At 35.7% G+C, this 19593-nt stretch overlaps 1 protein-coding gene and 1 pseudogene across 1 annotated transcript in view; one reads left to right on the top strand and one right to left on the bottom strand.

Annotated features, from left to right (window-relative positions):
• HSPA4 (heat shock protein family A (Hsp70) member 4) overlaps positions 1 to 18911 on the top strand; it is a 37986-nt gene extending 19075 nt beyond the window's left edge. Inside the window, exons 7-19 of the mRNA XM_039836023.1 lie at positions 1799 to 2043; positions 7074 to 7150; positions 8371 to 8522; positions 9032 to 9138; positions 9551 to 9684; positions 10704 to 10885; positions 11902 to 11991; positions 13918 to 14070; positions 14936 to 15061; positions 15587 to 15694; positions 17122 to 17241; positions 18293 to 18454; positions 18667 to 18911. Of these exons, the coding sequence (XP_039691957.1) occupies positions 1799 to 2043; positions 7074 to 7150; positions 8371 to 8522; positions 9032 to 9138; positions 9551 to 9684; positions 10704 to 10885; positions 11902 to 11991; positions 13918 to 14070; positions 14936 to 15061; positions 15587 to 15694; positions 17122 to 17241; positions 18293 to 18454; positions 18667 to 18870 (1860 nt within the window). The 3' untranslated portion in view covers positions 18871 to 18911. The remainder of the gene's footprint in view (positions 1 to 1798; positions 2044 to 7073; positions 7151 to 8370; positions 8523 to 9031; positions 9139 to 9550; positions 9685 to 10703; positions 10886 to 11901; positions 11992 to 13917; positions 14071 to 14935; positions 15062 to 15586; positions 15695 to 17121; positions 17242 to 18292; positions 18455 to 18666) is intronic.
• Positions 5830 to 5948, bottom strand: LOC120581704 (uncharacterized; annotated as a pseudogene).
• Positions 18912 to 19593: the final 682 nt, after the last annotated feature.

Consider the following 19593-nt stretch of genomic DNA (forward strand, 5'->3'; position numbering starts at 1 on the left):
TGGTGTGAAGTAAAAAACATAGACCCTGATGGAAAAGCTCGTAAGATTCCTGAGCCTTATTTTCCTTAATCTGTAATGTGGGGAAAATAATGCTTCCCTGCGGGCTTATTAAGAGGCTTCTTTAGCATGTAGTCTCTGACATTTTACGCTGAGAGCTGAGAAGATGATGGTAAAAGTATTCTCTTCTTCAGGTTTTGAGTGTCCTGGGGCAAGGGTAGAGGGGCTAGAACGTGTGTAGGAGGTATATTTTAGATTTCTGGAAAGTTTAGAGCACTGAAGAAGGCAGTTTTGTCCACAGAGAAGTCTAGCGGCATTAAAGGCGAGGAGGGGACAGATGATCACGGTCACAGTGGTATGTGCTGGTTCCACAGTGGGGTTTAAAATCAGTTCTCTAGCATGGTAATTTTTATCTAGAATTTGCTTAAGAACCAAGGATTCTTTTGAGTGTTTAATTAGTTGGGTTGTATTATCAGTGTTCTTGGTGCCAAGATCGAAATTGGCTTTTTCCTTCAAATTGGGGAGTGGTGAGGAGGGACTGTATCTCAAAATAAGTACTTGTTAAGTTTGAAGGGTGTTTGGAGACTATTTGTTACAGTCATGTTTCTCTGAAAACTTACTTTGCTTCTACTTTATGTACTGGTTTATATTGTTTCTAGTTTTTTTTTTGTTTTTTTTTTTTGAAATCTTTGTTATGGTTGAGAAATTAGAAGTTTGTGATTTTAACAGACATAAGTCCTGGATCAAGTGTAATTCTCAGTGTTTAAACTTTACTCTGATTACTAATAGAATTATTTTTAAAATTCTATATTTTCACCTTTTAAACAGAAAATATTGTTCATAATTTAGCCTTGGCTTTGGGTAAAGTGATGTATCTTAGTGGTCATCTGCTTTTTTTTTTTTGTAAATTGCCCTTCACTGTCAGCTGTCTCGTCAATTTTCCAATTATAATTAAAACTTAATTATAAAAATACTCATCATAGAAACAGCCTCAAACTTGGAAAACATTTATGTGTAAAGAAAAAATATTCATATTCTTACTATTAACAGTTTGTTGTGTTTCATTCTAGTCTTTTAAGAAAACACAATTGGAATCACATTATATTCAGTTGTGTCCTGTCTTTCTTTTTCTTCAGTTAGCATACTTAGAAAATTTCCCCATGACATTTAACATTCTTTGAAGAGATTGTTTTTACTGATTTTATTCCTTTATAAGGATATCATCACTGATTTAACCTGTCTTCTCTTATTGAATCTGGTTAGATCTAGTTAGCTTCTAATCTGCTAGAAATTTGGAAAATGGATAATAACCCAAGCTAATTAGACTTCTGTGTTAAATGGAAACAAATTGCTGAGAGTAAAGGCTTTCGCATCTTTCCTGGTAGTAAACTGCATTGAGCTAGGCCTTTGGTATTATTGACATAGCAGTAAGACTAGAACTGGGTACATGACATGTTCGTATATTTAAATTTGGATTGAAATTGCTGTTTGGAGTCAGACTGGTAGAGGGGCATTGGAGTTTGAAATTGAGGAGACGGGGTTTTAAATTCCACTTCTGCCACTTACTAGCCCTGTGACCTGCTGATTATCTGATCTTTCTAGGTTTGTAGTATCATCTGTAAATTGGAGATTACAGTGCCTGTTTTCACAGTGGTCATAACTGATTAAATGACACATGCATGTTGCCCTGTTTCAACCTTAATATTTCCCCCCTTTTTATTAGAGTTTATCAGTTAAATATATTTCATGATAAAAATTTAAAGTGATTGGTTTATTTTTGAATTAATTATCTTTTTTTAAGGTTCTGGCCACTGCATTTGACACAACACTGGGAGGCAGAAAATTTGATGAGGTGTTAGTAAATCACTTCTGTGAAGAATTTGGAAAGAAATATAAGCTAGATATAAAGTCCAAAATCCGTGCATTATTACGACTGTCTCAAGAGTGTGAGAAACTCAAGAAATTGATGAGTGCAAATGCTTCCGACCTTCCTTTGAGCATTGAATGTTTTATGAATGACGTTGATGTATCTGGAACTATGAATAGGTAACTATATTAATATTTTGATGTTAAACTGAACTATGATTTTTCTCCACTTATATTAGCCTTAATTAGCTAATTGTTGAAATCATCTTGGTTGGTATATGATAACTTCAGTTCTGTAGGTAAAAATTAGAGACCATTCAGGATCTTGCTTTTTATGTGAAGGTTGGGTTTGGTTATTTTAGTAATGTAGACTAATGCTTTTGCTCTAATTAATTGACTGTTTCAGAAATTTGGTAGTTCTTTACATGTACATGAATTATATATGATTACCAGTTTTCATAAAATCAGGGCAAACGTAAATCAGGGCAACGTAATTTTATGCAAAATTACGTTGAATTTGATTTAGTCATTGATTCTAAATTGGTGTTTTGGGGTAGTTCACGATCACTTGAGGACAACAGCTCTTTTTGTACAGTGCTACAAGAATTCTGGGTAATTGATGTTTCATAGTTGGCCTCAGAATCACCCATAATGTTATAGTTGTCTGGTTGGGTTGCTTGGATGGTAAGTGAGATATTCTTCAGGATGTGAACTACATTGGTAGAATTTAGGCAGGGCTGATGGCTTGTTTGGGGAAGTGTGGCCTGAGCTTCCCTCAAAAAATTGAGGTGGAATTTAAATTGCTTCACATCTGTTAAAATTATGGTGCCTAGTAATCAAATTTGTAGTAATCTTTTCCCCCTGCTTGAAAGTGATGGTTTTCATTTTTATTTTGTAGCAGTTTTGTGTGTGTATTGGGCTAGGGGGTGCTGGGATGTAGAGGCTTATCAGTATGTTTTATAGGGGGATTGGGGTGTAGGGGTGTATCATTGTGTGTTTCAGAAATTGTTAGTGGAATGTTATGTGAGCCAAATAGATACTTTTTATACTTTTGAAAAACTGAAAACAGTTAATTAGCTTGTGTGCTGCTTTTTTGAAAAACAGTTGTGCTGTATCTACATTGTAAGGGCACATCACTGTTGTTTTCTCTATTTTGTAGCCTTCATTTAGTCTTTAATGCTCATTAGTAGACTTTTTTTTTTAAAAACTTAGGGAGCCAGATGTTTATTTCTGATATTATAACATTTCTTCTAATTACATTTTTTTTAAAAAACTGAGGTAAAATTCTACCATTTTTAAAGTGAACAACTCCGTGGCATTTAATACATTCATAGTGTTGTACCATGACCACCTCTATCTAGTGACAAAACACATTCATCATCCCAAAGTAAAAGCTCAGACCCATTAAGCAGGGACTGCTCGTTTTTCCTTACCTCTCTGCCCCTTGGCCACCACCAGTCTACTTTTATCTCAATTGATTTACCTGTTCTGAATATTTTTTATAAATGGAATCATAAAATATAGTTTAGCCTCTAAAAAAAAAGTTTTTTTTTTTTATTTAGCTTTTTTTTTTAATGCTAGTTTATTTTTCATACTATATATACATAATTTTTTTTAACATTTTATTTTTTTATTTTTCCCTTTTCCCCTCCCTCTGGTAACCAGTAGTCCATTGTCCATGTCCATGAGTCTCTTTTTCTTTGTCCTGTTCATTTGTTGCTTTTAGGTTTATAATCCCATTTATGTGACATCATGTGATTTTCAGCCTTTTCTGTCTGGCTTACTTTGCTTAGTGTCCATGTTGTTGCAAATGACAGGATTTCATCTCTTCTTATGGCTGAGTAATAATCCATTGTATATATGTACCACAGCTTCTTTAGCCAGTCATCTATCATAAGACACTTGGTCTCTGAATAATGCTGCTCTTATGAACATTGGTGCGCAAATATCTTTTCGAATATGAGTTTTCAAGTCTTTGGGGTAAATACCCAGTAGAAGGATCGCTGGATCACATATGGTAGGTCAATTCTTAGTTTTTCGAGGAACCTCCATACTGTTTTCCATGGTGGCCATACCAATTTACAGTCTCATCAGCAGTGTATGAGGAGTCCTATTTCTCCACATCCTCTCCAGCATTTGTTATTACTTGTTCTGTTGATTATAGCCATTCTAACAGGTGTGAGATGGTATCTCATTGTGGTTTTGATTTGCATTTCCCTAATAGCTAGCGATGTTGAGCATCTTTTCATTTATTTGTTGGCCATTTGTCTGTCCTCTAGGGAGAAGTGTCTGTTCAGGTCCTTTGCCCATTTTTTGATTGCATCATTTTTTTTTTTTTTTATTGAGTTGTATGAGTTCTTTGTATATTTTGGATATACACTCTTATTGGGGGTGTTGCTTGCAAGTATATTTTCCCATTTGGATGATTGACGGTTTCTTTTGCAGAGCAGAGCTTTTTTGTTTGTTGTAGTCCCATTCATTTATTTTAGTTTTTGTTCCCTTTGCCTTTGAGGTCAAATTAATAAAATCCTCTTTAAGCCCAAGATTCTTGAGTTTAGTTCCTATGTTTTCTTCTATGCATTTTATTGTTTCAGGTCTTATATTCAGGTCCTTAATCCATTTTGAGTTAATTTTGGTCTGTGGTGATAGACAACAGTCTAGTTTCATTCTTTTTCAGGTGGCTTTCCAGTTTTCCCAGCACCACTTATTGAAGAGGCTTTCCTTTCTCCACTGTATATTTTTGGTGTTTTTGTCGAAACGTTTTTGCCCAAATAAATATGGGTTTATTTCTGGACTCTCAATTCTGTTCCACTGGTCTGTGTGTCTCTTTTTCTGCCAGTACCATGCTGTTTTGATTACTGTCGCTTTGTAGTATAATTTGAAGTTGGGCAGAGTGATGCCTCCAGCCTCATTCTTTTTTCTCAGGATGGCTTTGGCACTTTGGGGTCTTTTGTGCTTCCATACAAATCTGATGATTTTTTGTTCCATTTCTTTAAAAAATACTGATGGGATTTTGATGGGGATTGCATTAAATCTGTATAATGCTTTAGGTAATAAGGTCATTTTAATTATGTTGATTCTTCCAATCCAGGAACACGGAATATCTTTCCATTTCTTTGTATCTACTTCAATTTCTTTTAATAGGGTCTTACAGTTTTCATTATATAGGTCCTTCATTTGTTTCATTAGATTTATTCCTAGGTATTTTATTCTTTTTGTTGCAATTGCAAAGGAATGATTTTTTTCCACTTCTTTTTCTCATACTTCGTTATTAGAGTTATAGGAATGCTATGGATTTTTGAACATTGATTTTGTATCCAGAGACTTTACTGTATTTGCTTATTTCTAGTAGTGTTCTTGTGGCGTCTTTAGGGTTTTCTATAAAGAGAATCATGATTTAGCTTCTTTCACTTAATATGTTTTAGGTTCACCCACATTGTAGCATGTATTAGTACTTCATTGCTTCTTAGGGCAAATAATATTCCATTTGTATGGCTATACCACATTTTATTTATCAGTTCCTCAGTTGATGGACATTTGGGTTTTTACCTTTTAGCTATTGTGTATATTGCTGCTATGAAATTTATGAACAAATATTTGAGTATCTTGCTTTCACTTCTTCTGGGTAAATACAGAGGAGTGGAATTGCTGGGTCCGGTAGTACTTCTGTGTTTAGCTTTTTCAGGAATTGCTTGCTATTAGGAATAAAACTATCATTTTGCATCCCTACTAACATGTAAGAGTTTTTATTGCTACACATCCTCACCAGCCTTTGTATTAGTGACCTCGAATTTTTTGCCATTCTTTGGGTATTTTCTCTACCTCTATAAATTTTTCTCTTTTTGAGATATAATTCATAAAAAGTGACTTAATTATTTATTTATTTTAGGTGAGGCAACTCTTGGTTGACCTCACAGATTGCAAGGACCTTGTCAGTTTACAATCCCTAATTTTTTTTATTTTTTACGCCTACAGCACTTGGTCTTTCTAGGTGGTCTCCCATCTAAGAACTAATCAGGCCCGACCCTGCTTAGCTTCCGAGATCAGATGGGATCAGGCTTGTTCAGGGTGGCATGGCTGTAGACAAAAGTTACCCTTTTAATATTCACAGAATTGTGCAGCCATCACCACAACCCAGTTTTAGAATATTTTCATCAACTCATAAAGAACCCCTAAATGAGCTGTCAAGCTGTGGAAAGACCTGGAAAGAAGTGAAAGAAGCCAATTTGAAAAGGCTCCATACTATATGGTTCCATACGGCCTTCTGGAAACAGCAAAACTATGGAGACACTAAAAAGATCAATGGCTGGCAGTGGTTCAGAGGAGGGAGGTGTGGAGCATGGAGGATTTTTATTTTTAGGGCAGTGAAACTATTGAAACTGTGATACTGTAGTGGTGTATACTTATCATTCATTATACATCGTCAAAACCTTTTGAACCCTAATATATACTATCATATGTATCAATATTGGCTCATCAGTTGTTAAAAATATATCACACTAATGCAAGATGTCGGGGAACTGTGGGGGGGCAGAGATGAGGGCATATGGGAATTCTTTGTATTTTCTGTTTATTTCTCTGTAAACCTAAAACTAAATCTGTAAATCTAAAAAAATAAATCTAAAAATTAAGTAAAGAAAAAGAAGCTATATCCATTAGCTGTTTTCCCTCTCTTTCCTTCCCCAGCCCTAGGCAGCCATCAGTCTACTCTCTTCATCTTTAGATTTATGTATTTTGAACATTTCCTATAAATGGAGTCATACATGTTCTTTTTTGATTGAATTTTACCTAGCCTGATATTTCCAAAGTTCTTCTGTGTTCTAACATGTGACCGCCTCTTTTATTGTATTCATTCGTTTCTGTTGCTGAATATACTTGATGGACTTCAGGGTTCCCCCCGCCCCCCACTGTTTTGACTGTTTACAAATAATGCTACTGTGAACTTTCATATGCAAATTTTCGTTTAGTCATGTTTTTAATTCTCTTCACTATATACCTCAAGTAGAATTGTTGGGTCATATTGTAGATAACTCTATGTTCAAATTTTGAGGAATTGTCAAACTCTTTTCCAGAGTGGCTATACCATTTTATAGTCCCATCAGGAATGTGTGAGGGATCTAGTTTCTCTACATCCTTGCCAATACTTGTTAATACTGGTCTTATAAAAGTAATGAATGTAATTTAACTTTTTGTGTTTTTTTTTTTCATAGAGGTAAATTTCTAGAGATGTGTGATGATCTCTTATCTAGAGTGGAGCCACCACTTCGTAGTGTTTTAGAACAAGCCAGTAAGTATTTATGTGATTGAATTGTTTGTATATCTCATACTCTTTGGAAATGTTGTTTCTTACTTTTTTTTCAGTTATACAGATTTTTATTGTACGAACTACTTCAGTGCTATATTAAGCTTTATATGTTCCTTCTGGAGTGCCCCTTTTCCTTAGTAATCTTTTGGTAATGATGTCTAGGGAAATCTAAACATTTTCCCAAGAAACCTGATTCAGGCTCAAAGATGGATATAAACGTTTCCGTTACTTCATCGTGGTAAAAATTGTCTTGCAGTGCTGCTTTAGTAGTCTTGTGGGCTTTTCTGTCAATGAAATCTTTTTGCTGAGTGACAGATAGAGCAAAGGGAGGATATCATGACCACATTTGTACTTTAACTTGATGCTTTTTTATTACGGAATAAAAAGTAGAAGTTTGATTTAAGAATATATTACTAATTTTCCCTAAACCTTGACAAAAGTTTACCTGGAGTCCACTGTGGGGTTGGTTGCTAACTATTTCTGAGAGTTGAAAGTACTGTCAGCTTGACAGGCTCAGCTCTTAAATCACAGTGATTATTTCAAACGGGCATGTTCTTTCCACACTGGGACAGCCCGTTTCTTTAAATAGCCCTTCTTAACAAATTGTCCATGTTTATTACATAAAATGTGACCAGGAAACCAGGTGCTAGTGAGAGGTGTTTTATGAGTGACAGCAGAGCCTTGGTGTGTACTTTCTTCCCTTCTGATACAAGGAGAGCGTGCCTGTGTCACATCATGGACTATGCTTAAGCCCTGGGCAGAGGGCTGGAGTGGCTAGATGTGCATCTGAACACCTCCTTTCTTTCACGCCCTGTCAGGGCGATCCAGTATTTCAAGGCCCTCTTTACTTCCTTGTGGCTGAGTTTACTATTCACGTTTTAACAGTTCTTTAACAATTCTTTCAGAGATTATAGGACATTGTGTGTTCCTGGCCGTCACTTCCTAAATCCCAGGATTACTATGCCACCCTGCCCTCATTATTTTGAGAATCTAAACATACCTACTTGTTTCTAGATGCCGCACATGTGTGCATGTGAACACACGCTTTGGCACGCGTGCTGGTTGAGGGGATGAAGGAGTGGTGGGGTTTTGTTAAACATCTGTGAGGTATTTTGTTGTGATAAGGTGTATTGCTCTTTTATTTTACTGTAAAATACTAATTTAAAGATTTTAAAATCTAAATGTCTAATCATTTAAAATAGAGTTAAAGAAAGAAGATATCTATGCAGTGGAGATAGTTGGTGGTGCAACACGAATCCCTGCAGTAAAAGAGAAGATCAGCAAATTTTTTGGTAAAGAGCTCAGTACAACACTAAATGCCGATGAAGCTGTCACTCGAGGCTGTGCACTGCAGGTGAGCTTTCTTCCACAGGTAGCCACTTATAGGTCATTGTAACAAGAGTGCATTGGTTTCATGTATCTGATAACCTGGGGTTAGCTCACGGTGACCTCTGGTAAGATTCTGAAACTTTTATTTTAAAATGGATATCAGAGGTGGCATTTATACATGGAATTGTACGCTATAGCATTTAATAAGATGAATTAACTTACTAGAAATATAGGTAAGCCTGAAATATTACTAGAATTTGGCATATTATCTATTGTATATTTATGAAGTAGCATTATACACCAAATAAGTAAAGGTTGGGGTTAATGAAAAATGATAAGGAACAGCTAGCTTATATAGGTAGTTTGACAAATGAAGAAGTTTGTAAAGCTGCTTATTCAGACACCATTAAATTATTAATGTAAATATTTAAAAACCTTTGATGCTCTTCTGAAGTCTAATTTTTATAGCTCTCCTAATATCAGTTCATAATGTTTATACTTATCAAATGGAATTTTAAAAAATTATTATTCTAGTGTGCAATCTTATCGCCTGCATTCAAAGTCAGAGAATTTTCTATCACTGATGTAGTACCATATCCAATATCTCTGAGATGGAATTCTCCAGCTGAAGAAGGGTCAAGGTAATAGCATTTATTGATCTTTTTAATACTTAAAGTTAATTCAGTGTTAAGTCTGTGTAAAACATTACTCTCTTATTCAACTTATAAAAATCCGTAACATTTTGTTACAGTACATGAAGCAAGGTGATTACTTACTTTAGTCATCAGAATAAACTCGTATCCTTATTTAGTTTCATATATTTTATTCTGCTGAAATAATTGGTGTCTTTTGTGCTGATCGAAATATATTTCTTTTTTAAAAACTGACGTGTGTGTTTGTGTGTATATTGTTTTTGGAAACTGTTATAATCTGGAAATTATGTCAGTCGAGAAGAGTAACTAAAGCTATATAATAATTATAAACCTAGACTACATGGACAAAAGTGTTAGGAATATCTTAAATTTGTGTTTTTGTCTTTTTTTCTCTGTTCAGTGACTGTGAAGTCTTTTCAAAAAATCATGCTGCCCCTTTCTCTAAAGTACTCACATTTTATAGAAAGGAACCTTTCACTCTTGAGGCCTATTATAGCTCTCCTCAGGACTTGCCCTATCCAGATCCTGCTATAGGTAAGTAAAGAGTTGAGAATTGGCGGTGGGGAATGGGGAAATATATGCACACACACAAATACATACATACATACATACCTGGGAGAACTGGGATAAGCAGAACAGGTACAATATTCTGAAATTAGGATATTTTAGATTACCAAAAAAACTCTCTTCTCTTCTTGTTACCAGGTTCAGAACCGGTAGGATGGCCGGTATTTAATTGGATTTCCTATTGTTGGGGCAGTATTTCTTGGTTAATGCATGTTGTAGGTATACCGTGTACATAATGTGGTGCTAGATTGTAAAAGGCATTAAATTCAATTTTGACCCTAACATAGACTTATAAGATGTACACAGAAAATGATTAGGAAATTGTGATATCAGTATCATAAATTATGGAACTATATTGTTTAGAGTCTTCATAGACTCCAAGAAACTTATAATCTGGAAATAGTACCAGTTGAGGAGAGAGAAAGAGTTATATAATGCTTAACAGGATCTAGAATGCATGTGTAAGTATTAGGAATATCCTGAATGGCACTTAGAAGCTGTGGAAAGTTAACCTGCTGTTTTTCTCATTTAGTAAAAAGTTCTGTGAATTAAAAAACATAAGTAGAACATTGGTTTAGTAATTGAATCTAGAAATGGCAGTTTCTTGGTAAATGATAAAAACACTCCATAGTGGGTTTTTTTTTTAAGTAGACGTGAATGTGACAAAATTGTTTTAGGAATTTATCTGGCAGTAACATGTGAAGGTGATTTGGAATACGGAACTGAAGGGGAAGAAATGTTTGGAGTGATTAGGAGATGTTTGAGTCCTTAGTTGGGACAAGATGAGAATTTGACTTTATGTGAAAGAGAAAGGAGAAATCTGATGATTTCGTAAGATTCTAAGCGTAACCACTTTGCATATTTGAGTTGTCATATTACTGACTTGTCATTCACAAATGGGCATAATTAGCCATCTGTGCGTATACTCATGTTTGCATTCCTCCTCTCAGGTGGTTTGTTCTCTTTTGTCTTTCGTCTCTCCCTAGCTCAGTTTTCAGTTCAGAAAGTCACTCCTCAGTCTGACGGCTCCAGTTCAAAAGTGAAAGTCAAGGTTCGAGTAAATGTCCATGGCATTTTCAGTGTGTCCAGTGCGTCTCTAGTGGAAGTGCACAAGTTCGAGGAGAATGAGGAGCCAATGGAGACAGATCAGAATGCAAAGGAGGAAGAGGTAATTTGGACATTTTATACCATTTACAATGCCCAGAGATGACTTGTCTAGAAATTCTAGCAAATAAACTGGATGACAAGTGAGGAACATTGTGACAGAGCTGTTGAGTGTGGGTTTGCAGGCAAAACCTCACTTCCCCGCCAGTATGGGTGAACCTAGCAGAAAGTCTTTACACAGAATTTATATAGAAATGGAACATAATTGACTCCCTCCTTTAGACCATGCAATTCCCAGTTTGAGTTTTTAATTCTTCCTGCTAACTAAAGAATCTTGAGTCTCACTTGATTGTTTTCACAAGTAGACTGGATTTTACACTCATTTGTTGGAATCATGCACTGAGTCTCGTCTTTATTGTGCATCAGGATCAAGGTTTTATAAAACTACAGATGCCTGGGTCTCATCTCCAGAGGTTTGAGTTGATCTGGGTGAGGCCCCAGGGATCAGTCGTTTTAAAAGCCTTCAAGGTCATTCTCTTGTGCTGTAGGCATTGAAAGCCACTGATTGAGGGTCTCCACAAACTTCTCTCTTCTTTTTCATTATTGAGTCTTTTAACAGAATTCTCAGGGTATCCACCTCTCCTAATACATGCCGTGGTTGTACTTTTGAGAATGAAAAGCCTGATTTAAAAAGTGCTTGAAAAGTTAAGATTTTTTAGAGAAATTTACTGATGCGGAAACTGGGAGAAACTCATGCTGTCTTCAGATTGTGTTAAATATTGCCGCACTGTGTACTGTGAGTACTTAATGGTTTATAAAGCAGTTCTGTAGCCACTATTTATATACGGGTAGGGCAGAGCAGGTGTTATCTCCAATGTACAGATGTGGTAACAGGTCCAGAGAGGAAAGTGTCTGCATTCCAGGTTAATATTTGTATCATAGCTGGTACCTGAGCCTAGGTCTTCTGATGGCTGGGAATTCAGCTGGAATTAAGTACCATGTGATTTCGCCGCTGTGTCATGAAGGTTGCTTAGTCTTTGGTATTAACTCGTTTAGAATTTGATGTGACCTATTTTTCAGAAGATGCAAGTGGACCAAGAGGAACCACATGTTGAAGAGCAACAGCAGCAGACGCCTGCAGAAAATAAGGCAGAGTCTGAAGAAATGGAGGTATAAATTGTATTTTAGAGGATGAGTTAGAGTCTCTTCACATACATGGGTTTTGGCCATGTTTTTACTGTGTCTTGGAGAGTGTAGTTATTAGGAATTCTTCCTGTATTTGAATAGTTTTTAAGCAAAATTTTGTAGTATGTTTGAGAGTACATTTGGTGAAATGGTCTTTAAAATCTATGCTGGTCAGTGTACAAGAAGAAAGCTCTAGTCTGGTAATTGGTTCATGCTGGTCTCTGAATGTCTGTTGATAGTTATCCTGCGTATTCTTTACTGATAAACAAGATAGTTCTTTCATATTCTGTCAACTCTTCAAAAACTTGTCCTTTTGTTAAAAGATATTGTTTTAAATAATAATGTATTTAAACATTTTGTAAATAATGTAATATATTTATTCATTTATTTAAATGAATACGTAATATACTTGTTTAATTCTAATTTTTGAGTTTTCATGTTTAAATTTGTTGTCAGCATTGTAAACACTTTTTCTTTCATGCTGTTTATGACATTGTAATATATAATCTAACCTTTAGTGTTTCTGATTGTGGCATTTAAAAAAGTTTGGCAAAGCCTTGATGAGGTGGCTTAAGTCTTTTATCTATTTTCATATCAGTTAACAAATTTTAATTTACTTTAGCTGCATAAATAATTGTAAAAAAGAAAATAATAGAGGAAATTATGGTCACAGATGGTTTAGTCTGCTATACGCCTTTTCCCCTCATTTTGTCGGCTGGGTTGGGACAGTGGAAGAGTGAAGTGTGCATCCTCCCATGTATTTGTGGAAGGTGGGGGAGGAGGAGAAAGGAGAGGTGCCACCTGCCACCCCCGCAAATGCCAAGCAGCTATGGGAAGTTTCAGGGTGGTTATTACTGAGGCTTCTTCCATGAGGTGGCTTGGGAACTGGCACTTTTCACAGTATGTGCTGTTTCAAAGGGAAATGAAATACAAGTGATACATAAATTTTAGCAATTGACTTGTTACTTGGATAGGAGGTGGGGAATGGCTTTGAAATCTTGCCTTATGTCATAGAGTAAATTGAATTCCAAATGAATTTGAAAATTAAAACAACTTCAATGAATATTTTTCTAATCTTTAGACTAGGAAGGGCTTTCAAAGCATAAAAGCAATGAAAGTAATCACGGGAAAAGATGGTAGATTCAATAATAAAAACTTGCATAGATAAATAATGTAAAGTTAGAAAAATTTAGAAAAAAGTTGAAGAGTCAGTCACTTTGGGGACTAAAAGAATGATGGATGAAATATGACTAAGCAATTTCAAAAAATAAGTATGGTTTATAAGTGTGTGAAAAAGGTTATTGACCCAAAGAAAATAATAGTGACATGATGGTAAACAGATTCCTGTTTGTGGCCAGGGTGCAGTAGAGTGGATTCTCTCATTCCTTGTGAGAATGTAAATAGGTACAGACATTCTGGAAATCATATCGATAATGTTTCTGATCCAAAAATTGTATACCTTCTCCCCACTTTTGTATGTCTATATGTTTAGATTAGATTGGAAGAATATTAGAGAAGAGTTAATAGTGACTATATATTGATCGTGGGATTATGGGAGGTGGTTGTGTGAGTGTAACAGTTTAGTAGTGTTAAGTATATTCACATTGTGATGCAACTAGCCTCCAGAACTTTTCATCTTGCCAAACTGAAACTCTGTACCCATTAAACAACTCCCTATTTCCCCAACCCTAGTCCCCCTCGCTCCTGGAAACCACCATTACTTTCTCTATGGATTTGACTACTTTTATAATATTTATATTTTTAATTTCGCAGATATTATAAGAATTAGTCCTAGGTTATTTAGATCATCAGAAAACAAAGTTAATAAGAAAGCAAAAACAGCTTTTGAAATGTGATTTGGAAGTTTAAGATCGTTTATGTGTTTGTCCTTAATGATTTCTGTTATTTTAGACCTCTCAAGCTGGATCCAAGGACAAAAAGATGGATCAACCACCTCAAGCCAAGAAGGCAAAAGTGAAGACCAGTACTGTGGACCTGCCAATTGAGAATCAGCTTTTATGGCAGATAGACAGAGAGATGCTCAACTTGTACATTGAAAATGAGGTGGTTATTTCAAGTCTTATAGAATAATAAGCTAATAAATTAATGTAACATAGTGTTTAAACTCTGTGTCTAATGACCATTACACATTTTTGGTGGTTTTCAGTTTGAGAAAAAATAATTTTAGATTTTTGGGTACTGCAAAGGCAAGTTTAATCAATCCCTTGTAATGCCAAATTCTTTCGTGGCGATACTGCTTCCGCATTGTGAGAAGCTCTATTATGAAATCTTTAACATTATGGCTTTGCTAAGGGAGGTATCGTTCATGTTTGGGTGTATGAGTAAATTGGTTCACTAGAAGTAGGAATGTTTGAGGTGGTGGGTCCTGGAAGCTGATGGCAGGAGAAACCACATAGCATTAATGGTAGCATTGTTTTGTTGATTAGCTCCTTCTGTAGCCAGTCAGTATGTAACTCTTGTTATGGTGAGTGATGTAAAATAAGGTTGGGGATGTTGGAGCATATTGAATTAATTGTTGTCTGTGAGGTTTCTTACCATGTATGCATTGGATCTTAGAATAGTTTTGTTTTATAGGATGTTTAGCATTTATACTATATGAATAAATTTGATTTTTCTTGGTATTCCATAGGAATAATAATACAGCAGAGAATAACACCTTCGTGCTAATAGTTTCGTAAAGTTCTCTTTCTTAATTATTTTTAAAAATTTTTTCTAAGCATACCCCCCAAAGTTCTCACTTGATCTTCATCATTTACTGAGGACTCGTGCTTCCAGCTCGTTCTTGGATGATTTGCAGAACTAAAAGGATTTGGGAAAGAAGCATATCCTACTTTTATGATTATGTTATTTAATACTTAAGAGGAAATTGTCTCAGTTGTCCAAATGTCTGATTTTTCACTGTTCTCAGGGTAAGATGATTATGCAGGATAAGCTGGAGAAGGAGAGGAATGATGCTAAGAACGCAGTGGAAGAATATGTATATGAAATGAGAGACAAGCTTAGTGGCGAATATGAAAAATTTGTGAGTGAAGATGTAAGTATATCCCACAGTGTGCCTACCTGTTATGTGTGTTCTGGGAGCATCCTTAAATGTGTTAGAAGGGAAGTGTGCATCTGTAAGTATATAGCAAAATGATTAAAATGTACTTTTTTGAGGTAATAGTTTCTATATATGAGTGGAATGTTTCCTAAAGTTAATCTTTATGTAATACTTTTTGATACCTTCACATGCTGCTATTTACCTAGTATCTTTCTTTAAAGCAGCTCACTTTCTCCTGATGGTTTACTTTAACTTACTTATTTTTAAATGCAGTTTTTAATTCTGAAATTTTCAAACACACCCAAATGTCCCTTACAGCAGAGAGAATAATATAATAAAATTCCCTATACCTAATAAGCAAAACAACACTTGGCCAGTTTTGTTTTTTATATTCCCTGTCTCTCCCCTCCTCTCATATTTTAAAGCAAATCCAGATACATTGTGGTCTGCACCTGTGACTCCATTGGTGAATCAACTGATTTTTGATTGACCTAATTACAATATTGTCTTCATCTTCAGGATCGTAACAGTTTTACCTTGAAACTAGAAGATACTGAAAATTGGTTGTATGAGGATGGAGAAGACCAGCCAAAGCAAGTTTATGTCGATAAATTGGCTGAGTTAAAAGTAAGTGACTCTTGAAAGCAGAAGTGTTCCGAATGCGTGGTATAGTTTCCAAGGAGAGCATATCAGAATTGGGAGGAATTCTTAAGTCAAGTAGTGAAGACAGGCTGAAAGTGATTGAAGAACTATTCGCTTTATCACTTAGGTTCATTATGTCACTTTTAGAGCCTCATAGTAACAAAAGAATTTTTCTGAAAACTGAGTTGAGACAAATATTTACTGAATTGGAGATTGAGGGCATTCTTGGTGTCAAGAGATACAAAGACTAGCAAGATATTCCTCTTCTAAAGGCACCTGTATAGCTGTGGCAGGGTTGTGTATACAAATAAAGCAGAACTTCTGATTTTGTGTATAAAGAATCTGATCGTTAAACCTTAGGGTTAAACGTACAGAGAACTATCTAAAGTTGAGGTCTTGTGCAAGTGCACAAAAACTTTCCACGATTCTCTGGACCACTTAGTTTCTTGTCAAAGGGGACTAGGAACTAACCTGGAGTGGCGCAGTGGTCAGGGACAGAGCCCGCAGTTTCCTGTCATTCTGGCAAGAATAACAAGACCCTCCAGTGAGATCCTTCTCACTGAGTTCATTTATTTGTTTTACATTTTATTATGGGAGATGTCAAACCACATGAAAGTAGAAGAATAGCTTCAACTGTTGTCAACTTACAGCCAGTTTTCTTTGATTTCCATTCCCTCCCACTTTTATTTGAAGCAAGTCTTGTAGTATTTAAAACAATATTTATTAAAGCAATATATATTTAAAAGGAAATGCCACCTTAAGCTCTACCATTATACCTAAAAGAAGTTCCTTAAGATCACTATTAATATCACCACATATTCAGTTTTCAAGTTCCAGTTGTTTCATAATTTATTTCATAAATTAGTTTGTTTGACTCAAGATCCGAATAAGGTCAATACATTTGTTGGTAAGTCTCTTAAAACTGTGTCTGTAGTTATTGCATCGTTTCTCCCCACTTTCTTAGTTGATGAAAAACACTAGATCATTTGTCCTGTAGGATTTTATTGATTTTCATCTCTGTGGTGCTTAATAATATCTAGTAAATTGGTGGTTAGATCTAGAGGCTTTGTCAGATTCAGGTTAAAAAATTTGGGGGGGGCAACGGTACTTCATTTTCAGTGTTGTATATTATTCTCAGGAGGCACCTAGTATTTTGTTGTTTCCCTTCTGTGTATTGAGAATTAGGGCTTAGGTGATAAGTTGAAGTGGCTCTACATGGCACAGGACTGAGGTAGATTTTCATATCTAATCTGAGTATATATGGGCTGGGGGAAAAATATTTAACTTTTTATATATAGCACATGGAGACAAAATGTGCTTTAATCCATAATCGATCTTAATAATAGTAGAAATAATACTATGATAGTTTAAGCTGCTCTATAAAGAATTTGTATATTCTCTCTTCTGTTAAGACTCTAGGTCAACCTATTAAGATAAGATTCCAGGAATCTGAAGAAAGACCAAAATTATTTGAAGAACTAGGGAAACAAATCCAACAGTATATGAAAGTAATCAGCTCTTTCAAAAACAAGGTATCTTTTTTTTTTTACTCTTCCCTACTGTTGTTTTGGTAGAGTTAAGTTTTGAGGCATTTACATAGTTTTTCTCTTCTTCTTGTTAGTGTTATTTAATAATATTGTTTTCTTTTTTAATGTTAATGTAATGTGTATTTTATTGACTCTTATCAAGAACCCTGGGATTTGCTGCTTCTGTGTAATAGGTAGAATCTAGAATTGAGCAGTGCTGTTCAGTTTTCCTTTTCTTGCTGTGAAATGCTTCATCAGTGACTTAGCCTGCTCCATCGTGGTCTTTCTGAGAACACATAGGCATGTAATTTGGCTTGTTATGCAGATGTGATTTTTTTCTTAACAGTAAACTGCCTGTCAATTTTCAAGCACTATATGATACACACTTCATAAATATATTATCTCATTAGATCCTCACAGTACCCATATGAAGTAGCCGGTAGTATCAACATTTATAGATAACTTCTAACTTCTTTAAGCCTCACCATCCGTACAGTAATACCCACAGTTACTGCTGTTGAGGGAGCTGGGCCTTGGCCTGTGATCTGACTCCAGAGTTCGGGTTCTTAACCACTCTGCTATGATCTGGGTTCTCAGTGTATTGTCTGTGTAAGAAATAAGAAAGATAAATAGTGTGTGTGTGTGTTTTAATTTTGCTTCTGAAAGGCCTTCTTTAAAAAATTGTATTCATTATTATTTTGGTTTGTAATGAGCATGCCTAAACCTCAGCTCTCATATCTAATGCCATTGATTTTTTTGAGTTGTGAAATTTTCTTCATAATATTTTGCGTAAAGCATATTTATACCGTCAAAGCCTTTTTATTGCCACCTTTTATATGTTTCTGACCTTTAAATTTATTTCCAAATGTTTTAAAAATTGGGGTTACTTTTCCTTTCTTGAATTTTTAAGGGATTGAATGTCTTTTTAGATGGCGAGGCTAAATGTGCTCTATTTTTAGAATGATTGTAACTTCCTGAAAGATCGTGAAGTACTAGACGATACTTGGGTAGGGGGATTGTCATCCTTTGACACTGTCTGGTTGGCTTCTGGTTGCAGGAGGACCAGTATGACCATTTGGATGCTGCTGATGTGGTGAAGGTGGAAAAAAGCACAAATGAGGCCATGGAGTGGATGAACAAGAAACTGAATCTGCAGAACAAGCAGAGTCTGACCATGGATCCAGTTGTCAAGGCAAAGGAGATCGAAGCTAAAATTAAGGTGTTTTATGGCTTTAAATATTAAATAGTCTTTTCTTGTCAGCCTTGTTTTTTATTATTAATAGTCCTTAAAGGGACATTTAAGAGGGAACTTCATTATTGCATCTTAGCTTCTTGCTTGGGCATTGGATAGGAGAAGGTGGACTTAAGTTTCATGTGTCATGTAGAATTTGTTATTTTATAAGAAACCCGTTTTCTCTTGTACTATTTTAGGAGCTGATGAGTATCTGTAGCCCTATAATTTCAAAGCCCAAACCCAAAGTGGAACCCCCAAAAGAGGATCAAAAAAACACAGAGCAGAATGGACCAGTGGATGGAGAAGGAGACAGCCCAGGCCCTCAGGCTGCTGAGCAGGGTACAGACACAACTGTGCCTTCGGATTCAGACAAGAAGCTTCCTGAAATGGACATTGATTGATTCCAACAATTGTTTATATTAAAACAGACTATTATAAAGCTTTAAGTTGTCAACTTTGTTCTAAATATCTACTAGAGCAATCAAATACTGGACATTTCTTAGTCAGTTTTTAGGGGATTTGCGGGGAGGGCATATAGGTACTGTATGGAGCATTTTGACTTCTAAATAGTTAGATACAGAAATTAAGTGCATTGTATCTTTTTCATAATGGTACTATTTAGAAGCCCAGTTAGTCTTACTGAGCTTATGCTTCACTACTTTTACGTTTAAATCATGCTTAATCAAAGATAAGTTTGTTTTGGAAAGTTGAGCTATAGCAAAAACTATAACTAGCTATCAAGCAGACTTTTTGTTACGACATAATATGGCAGGAACTCTAATTGTGCTTCAAAAATCTGTTGTGGAGATTGCCACAAAGTCTCCCCGCCTGGTGTGGGGATGGGGGTGTGGTCTTCCTCTTTTCCTGTGGGCTAGAGCATGGCCTGGCATGGATTAACACAGAATAACAAAGGTGTGCCCCAGCTTCTTCACACCTCACTTCTGCTCCACGTCAACTCTCCCTCCCCACCCTTTTCCTATCCCCTCCTGCATAAGGAGCTCCCATTATCAATGCCACATGCTCCCGTGATAATAGACCCCTTTACCTGGAGGAGTTGTTAACTGAGGATTTTAGGCCTGGAGGCTCGTCCTGAAAGAGTATGTTCCTGAAAGTGTGTTTCACTA

This window comes from Pteropus medius, unplaced genomic scaffold, assembly GCF_902729225.1.
Source record: "Pteropus medius unplaced genomic scaffold, Ma_sr-lr_union100, whole genome shotgun sequence".
NCBI classification, from domain to species: Eukaryota; Metazoa; Chordata; class Mammalia; order Chiroptera; family Pteropodidae; genus Pteropus; species Pteropus medius.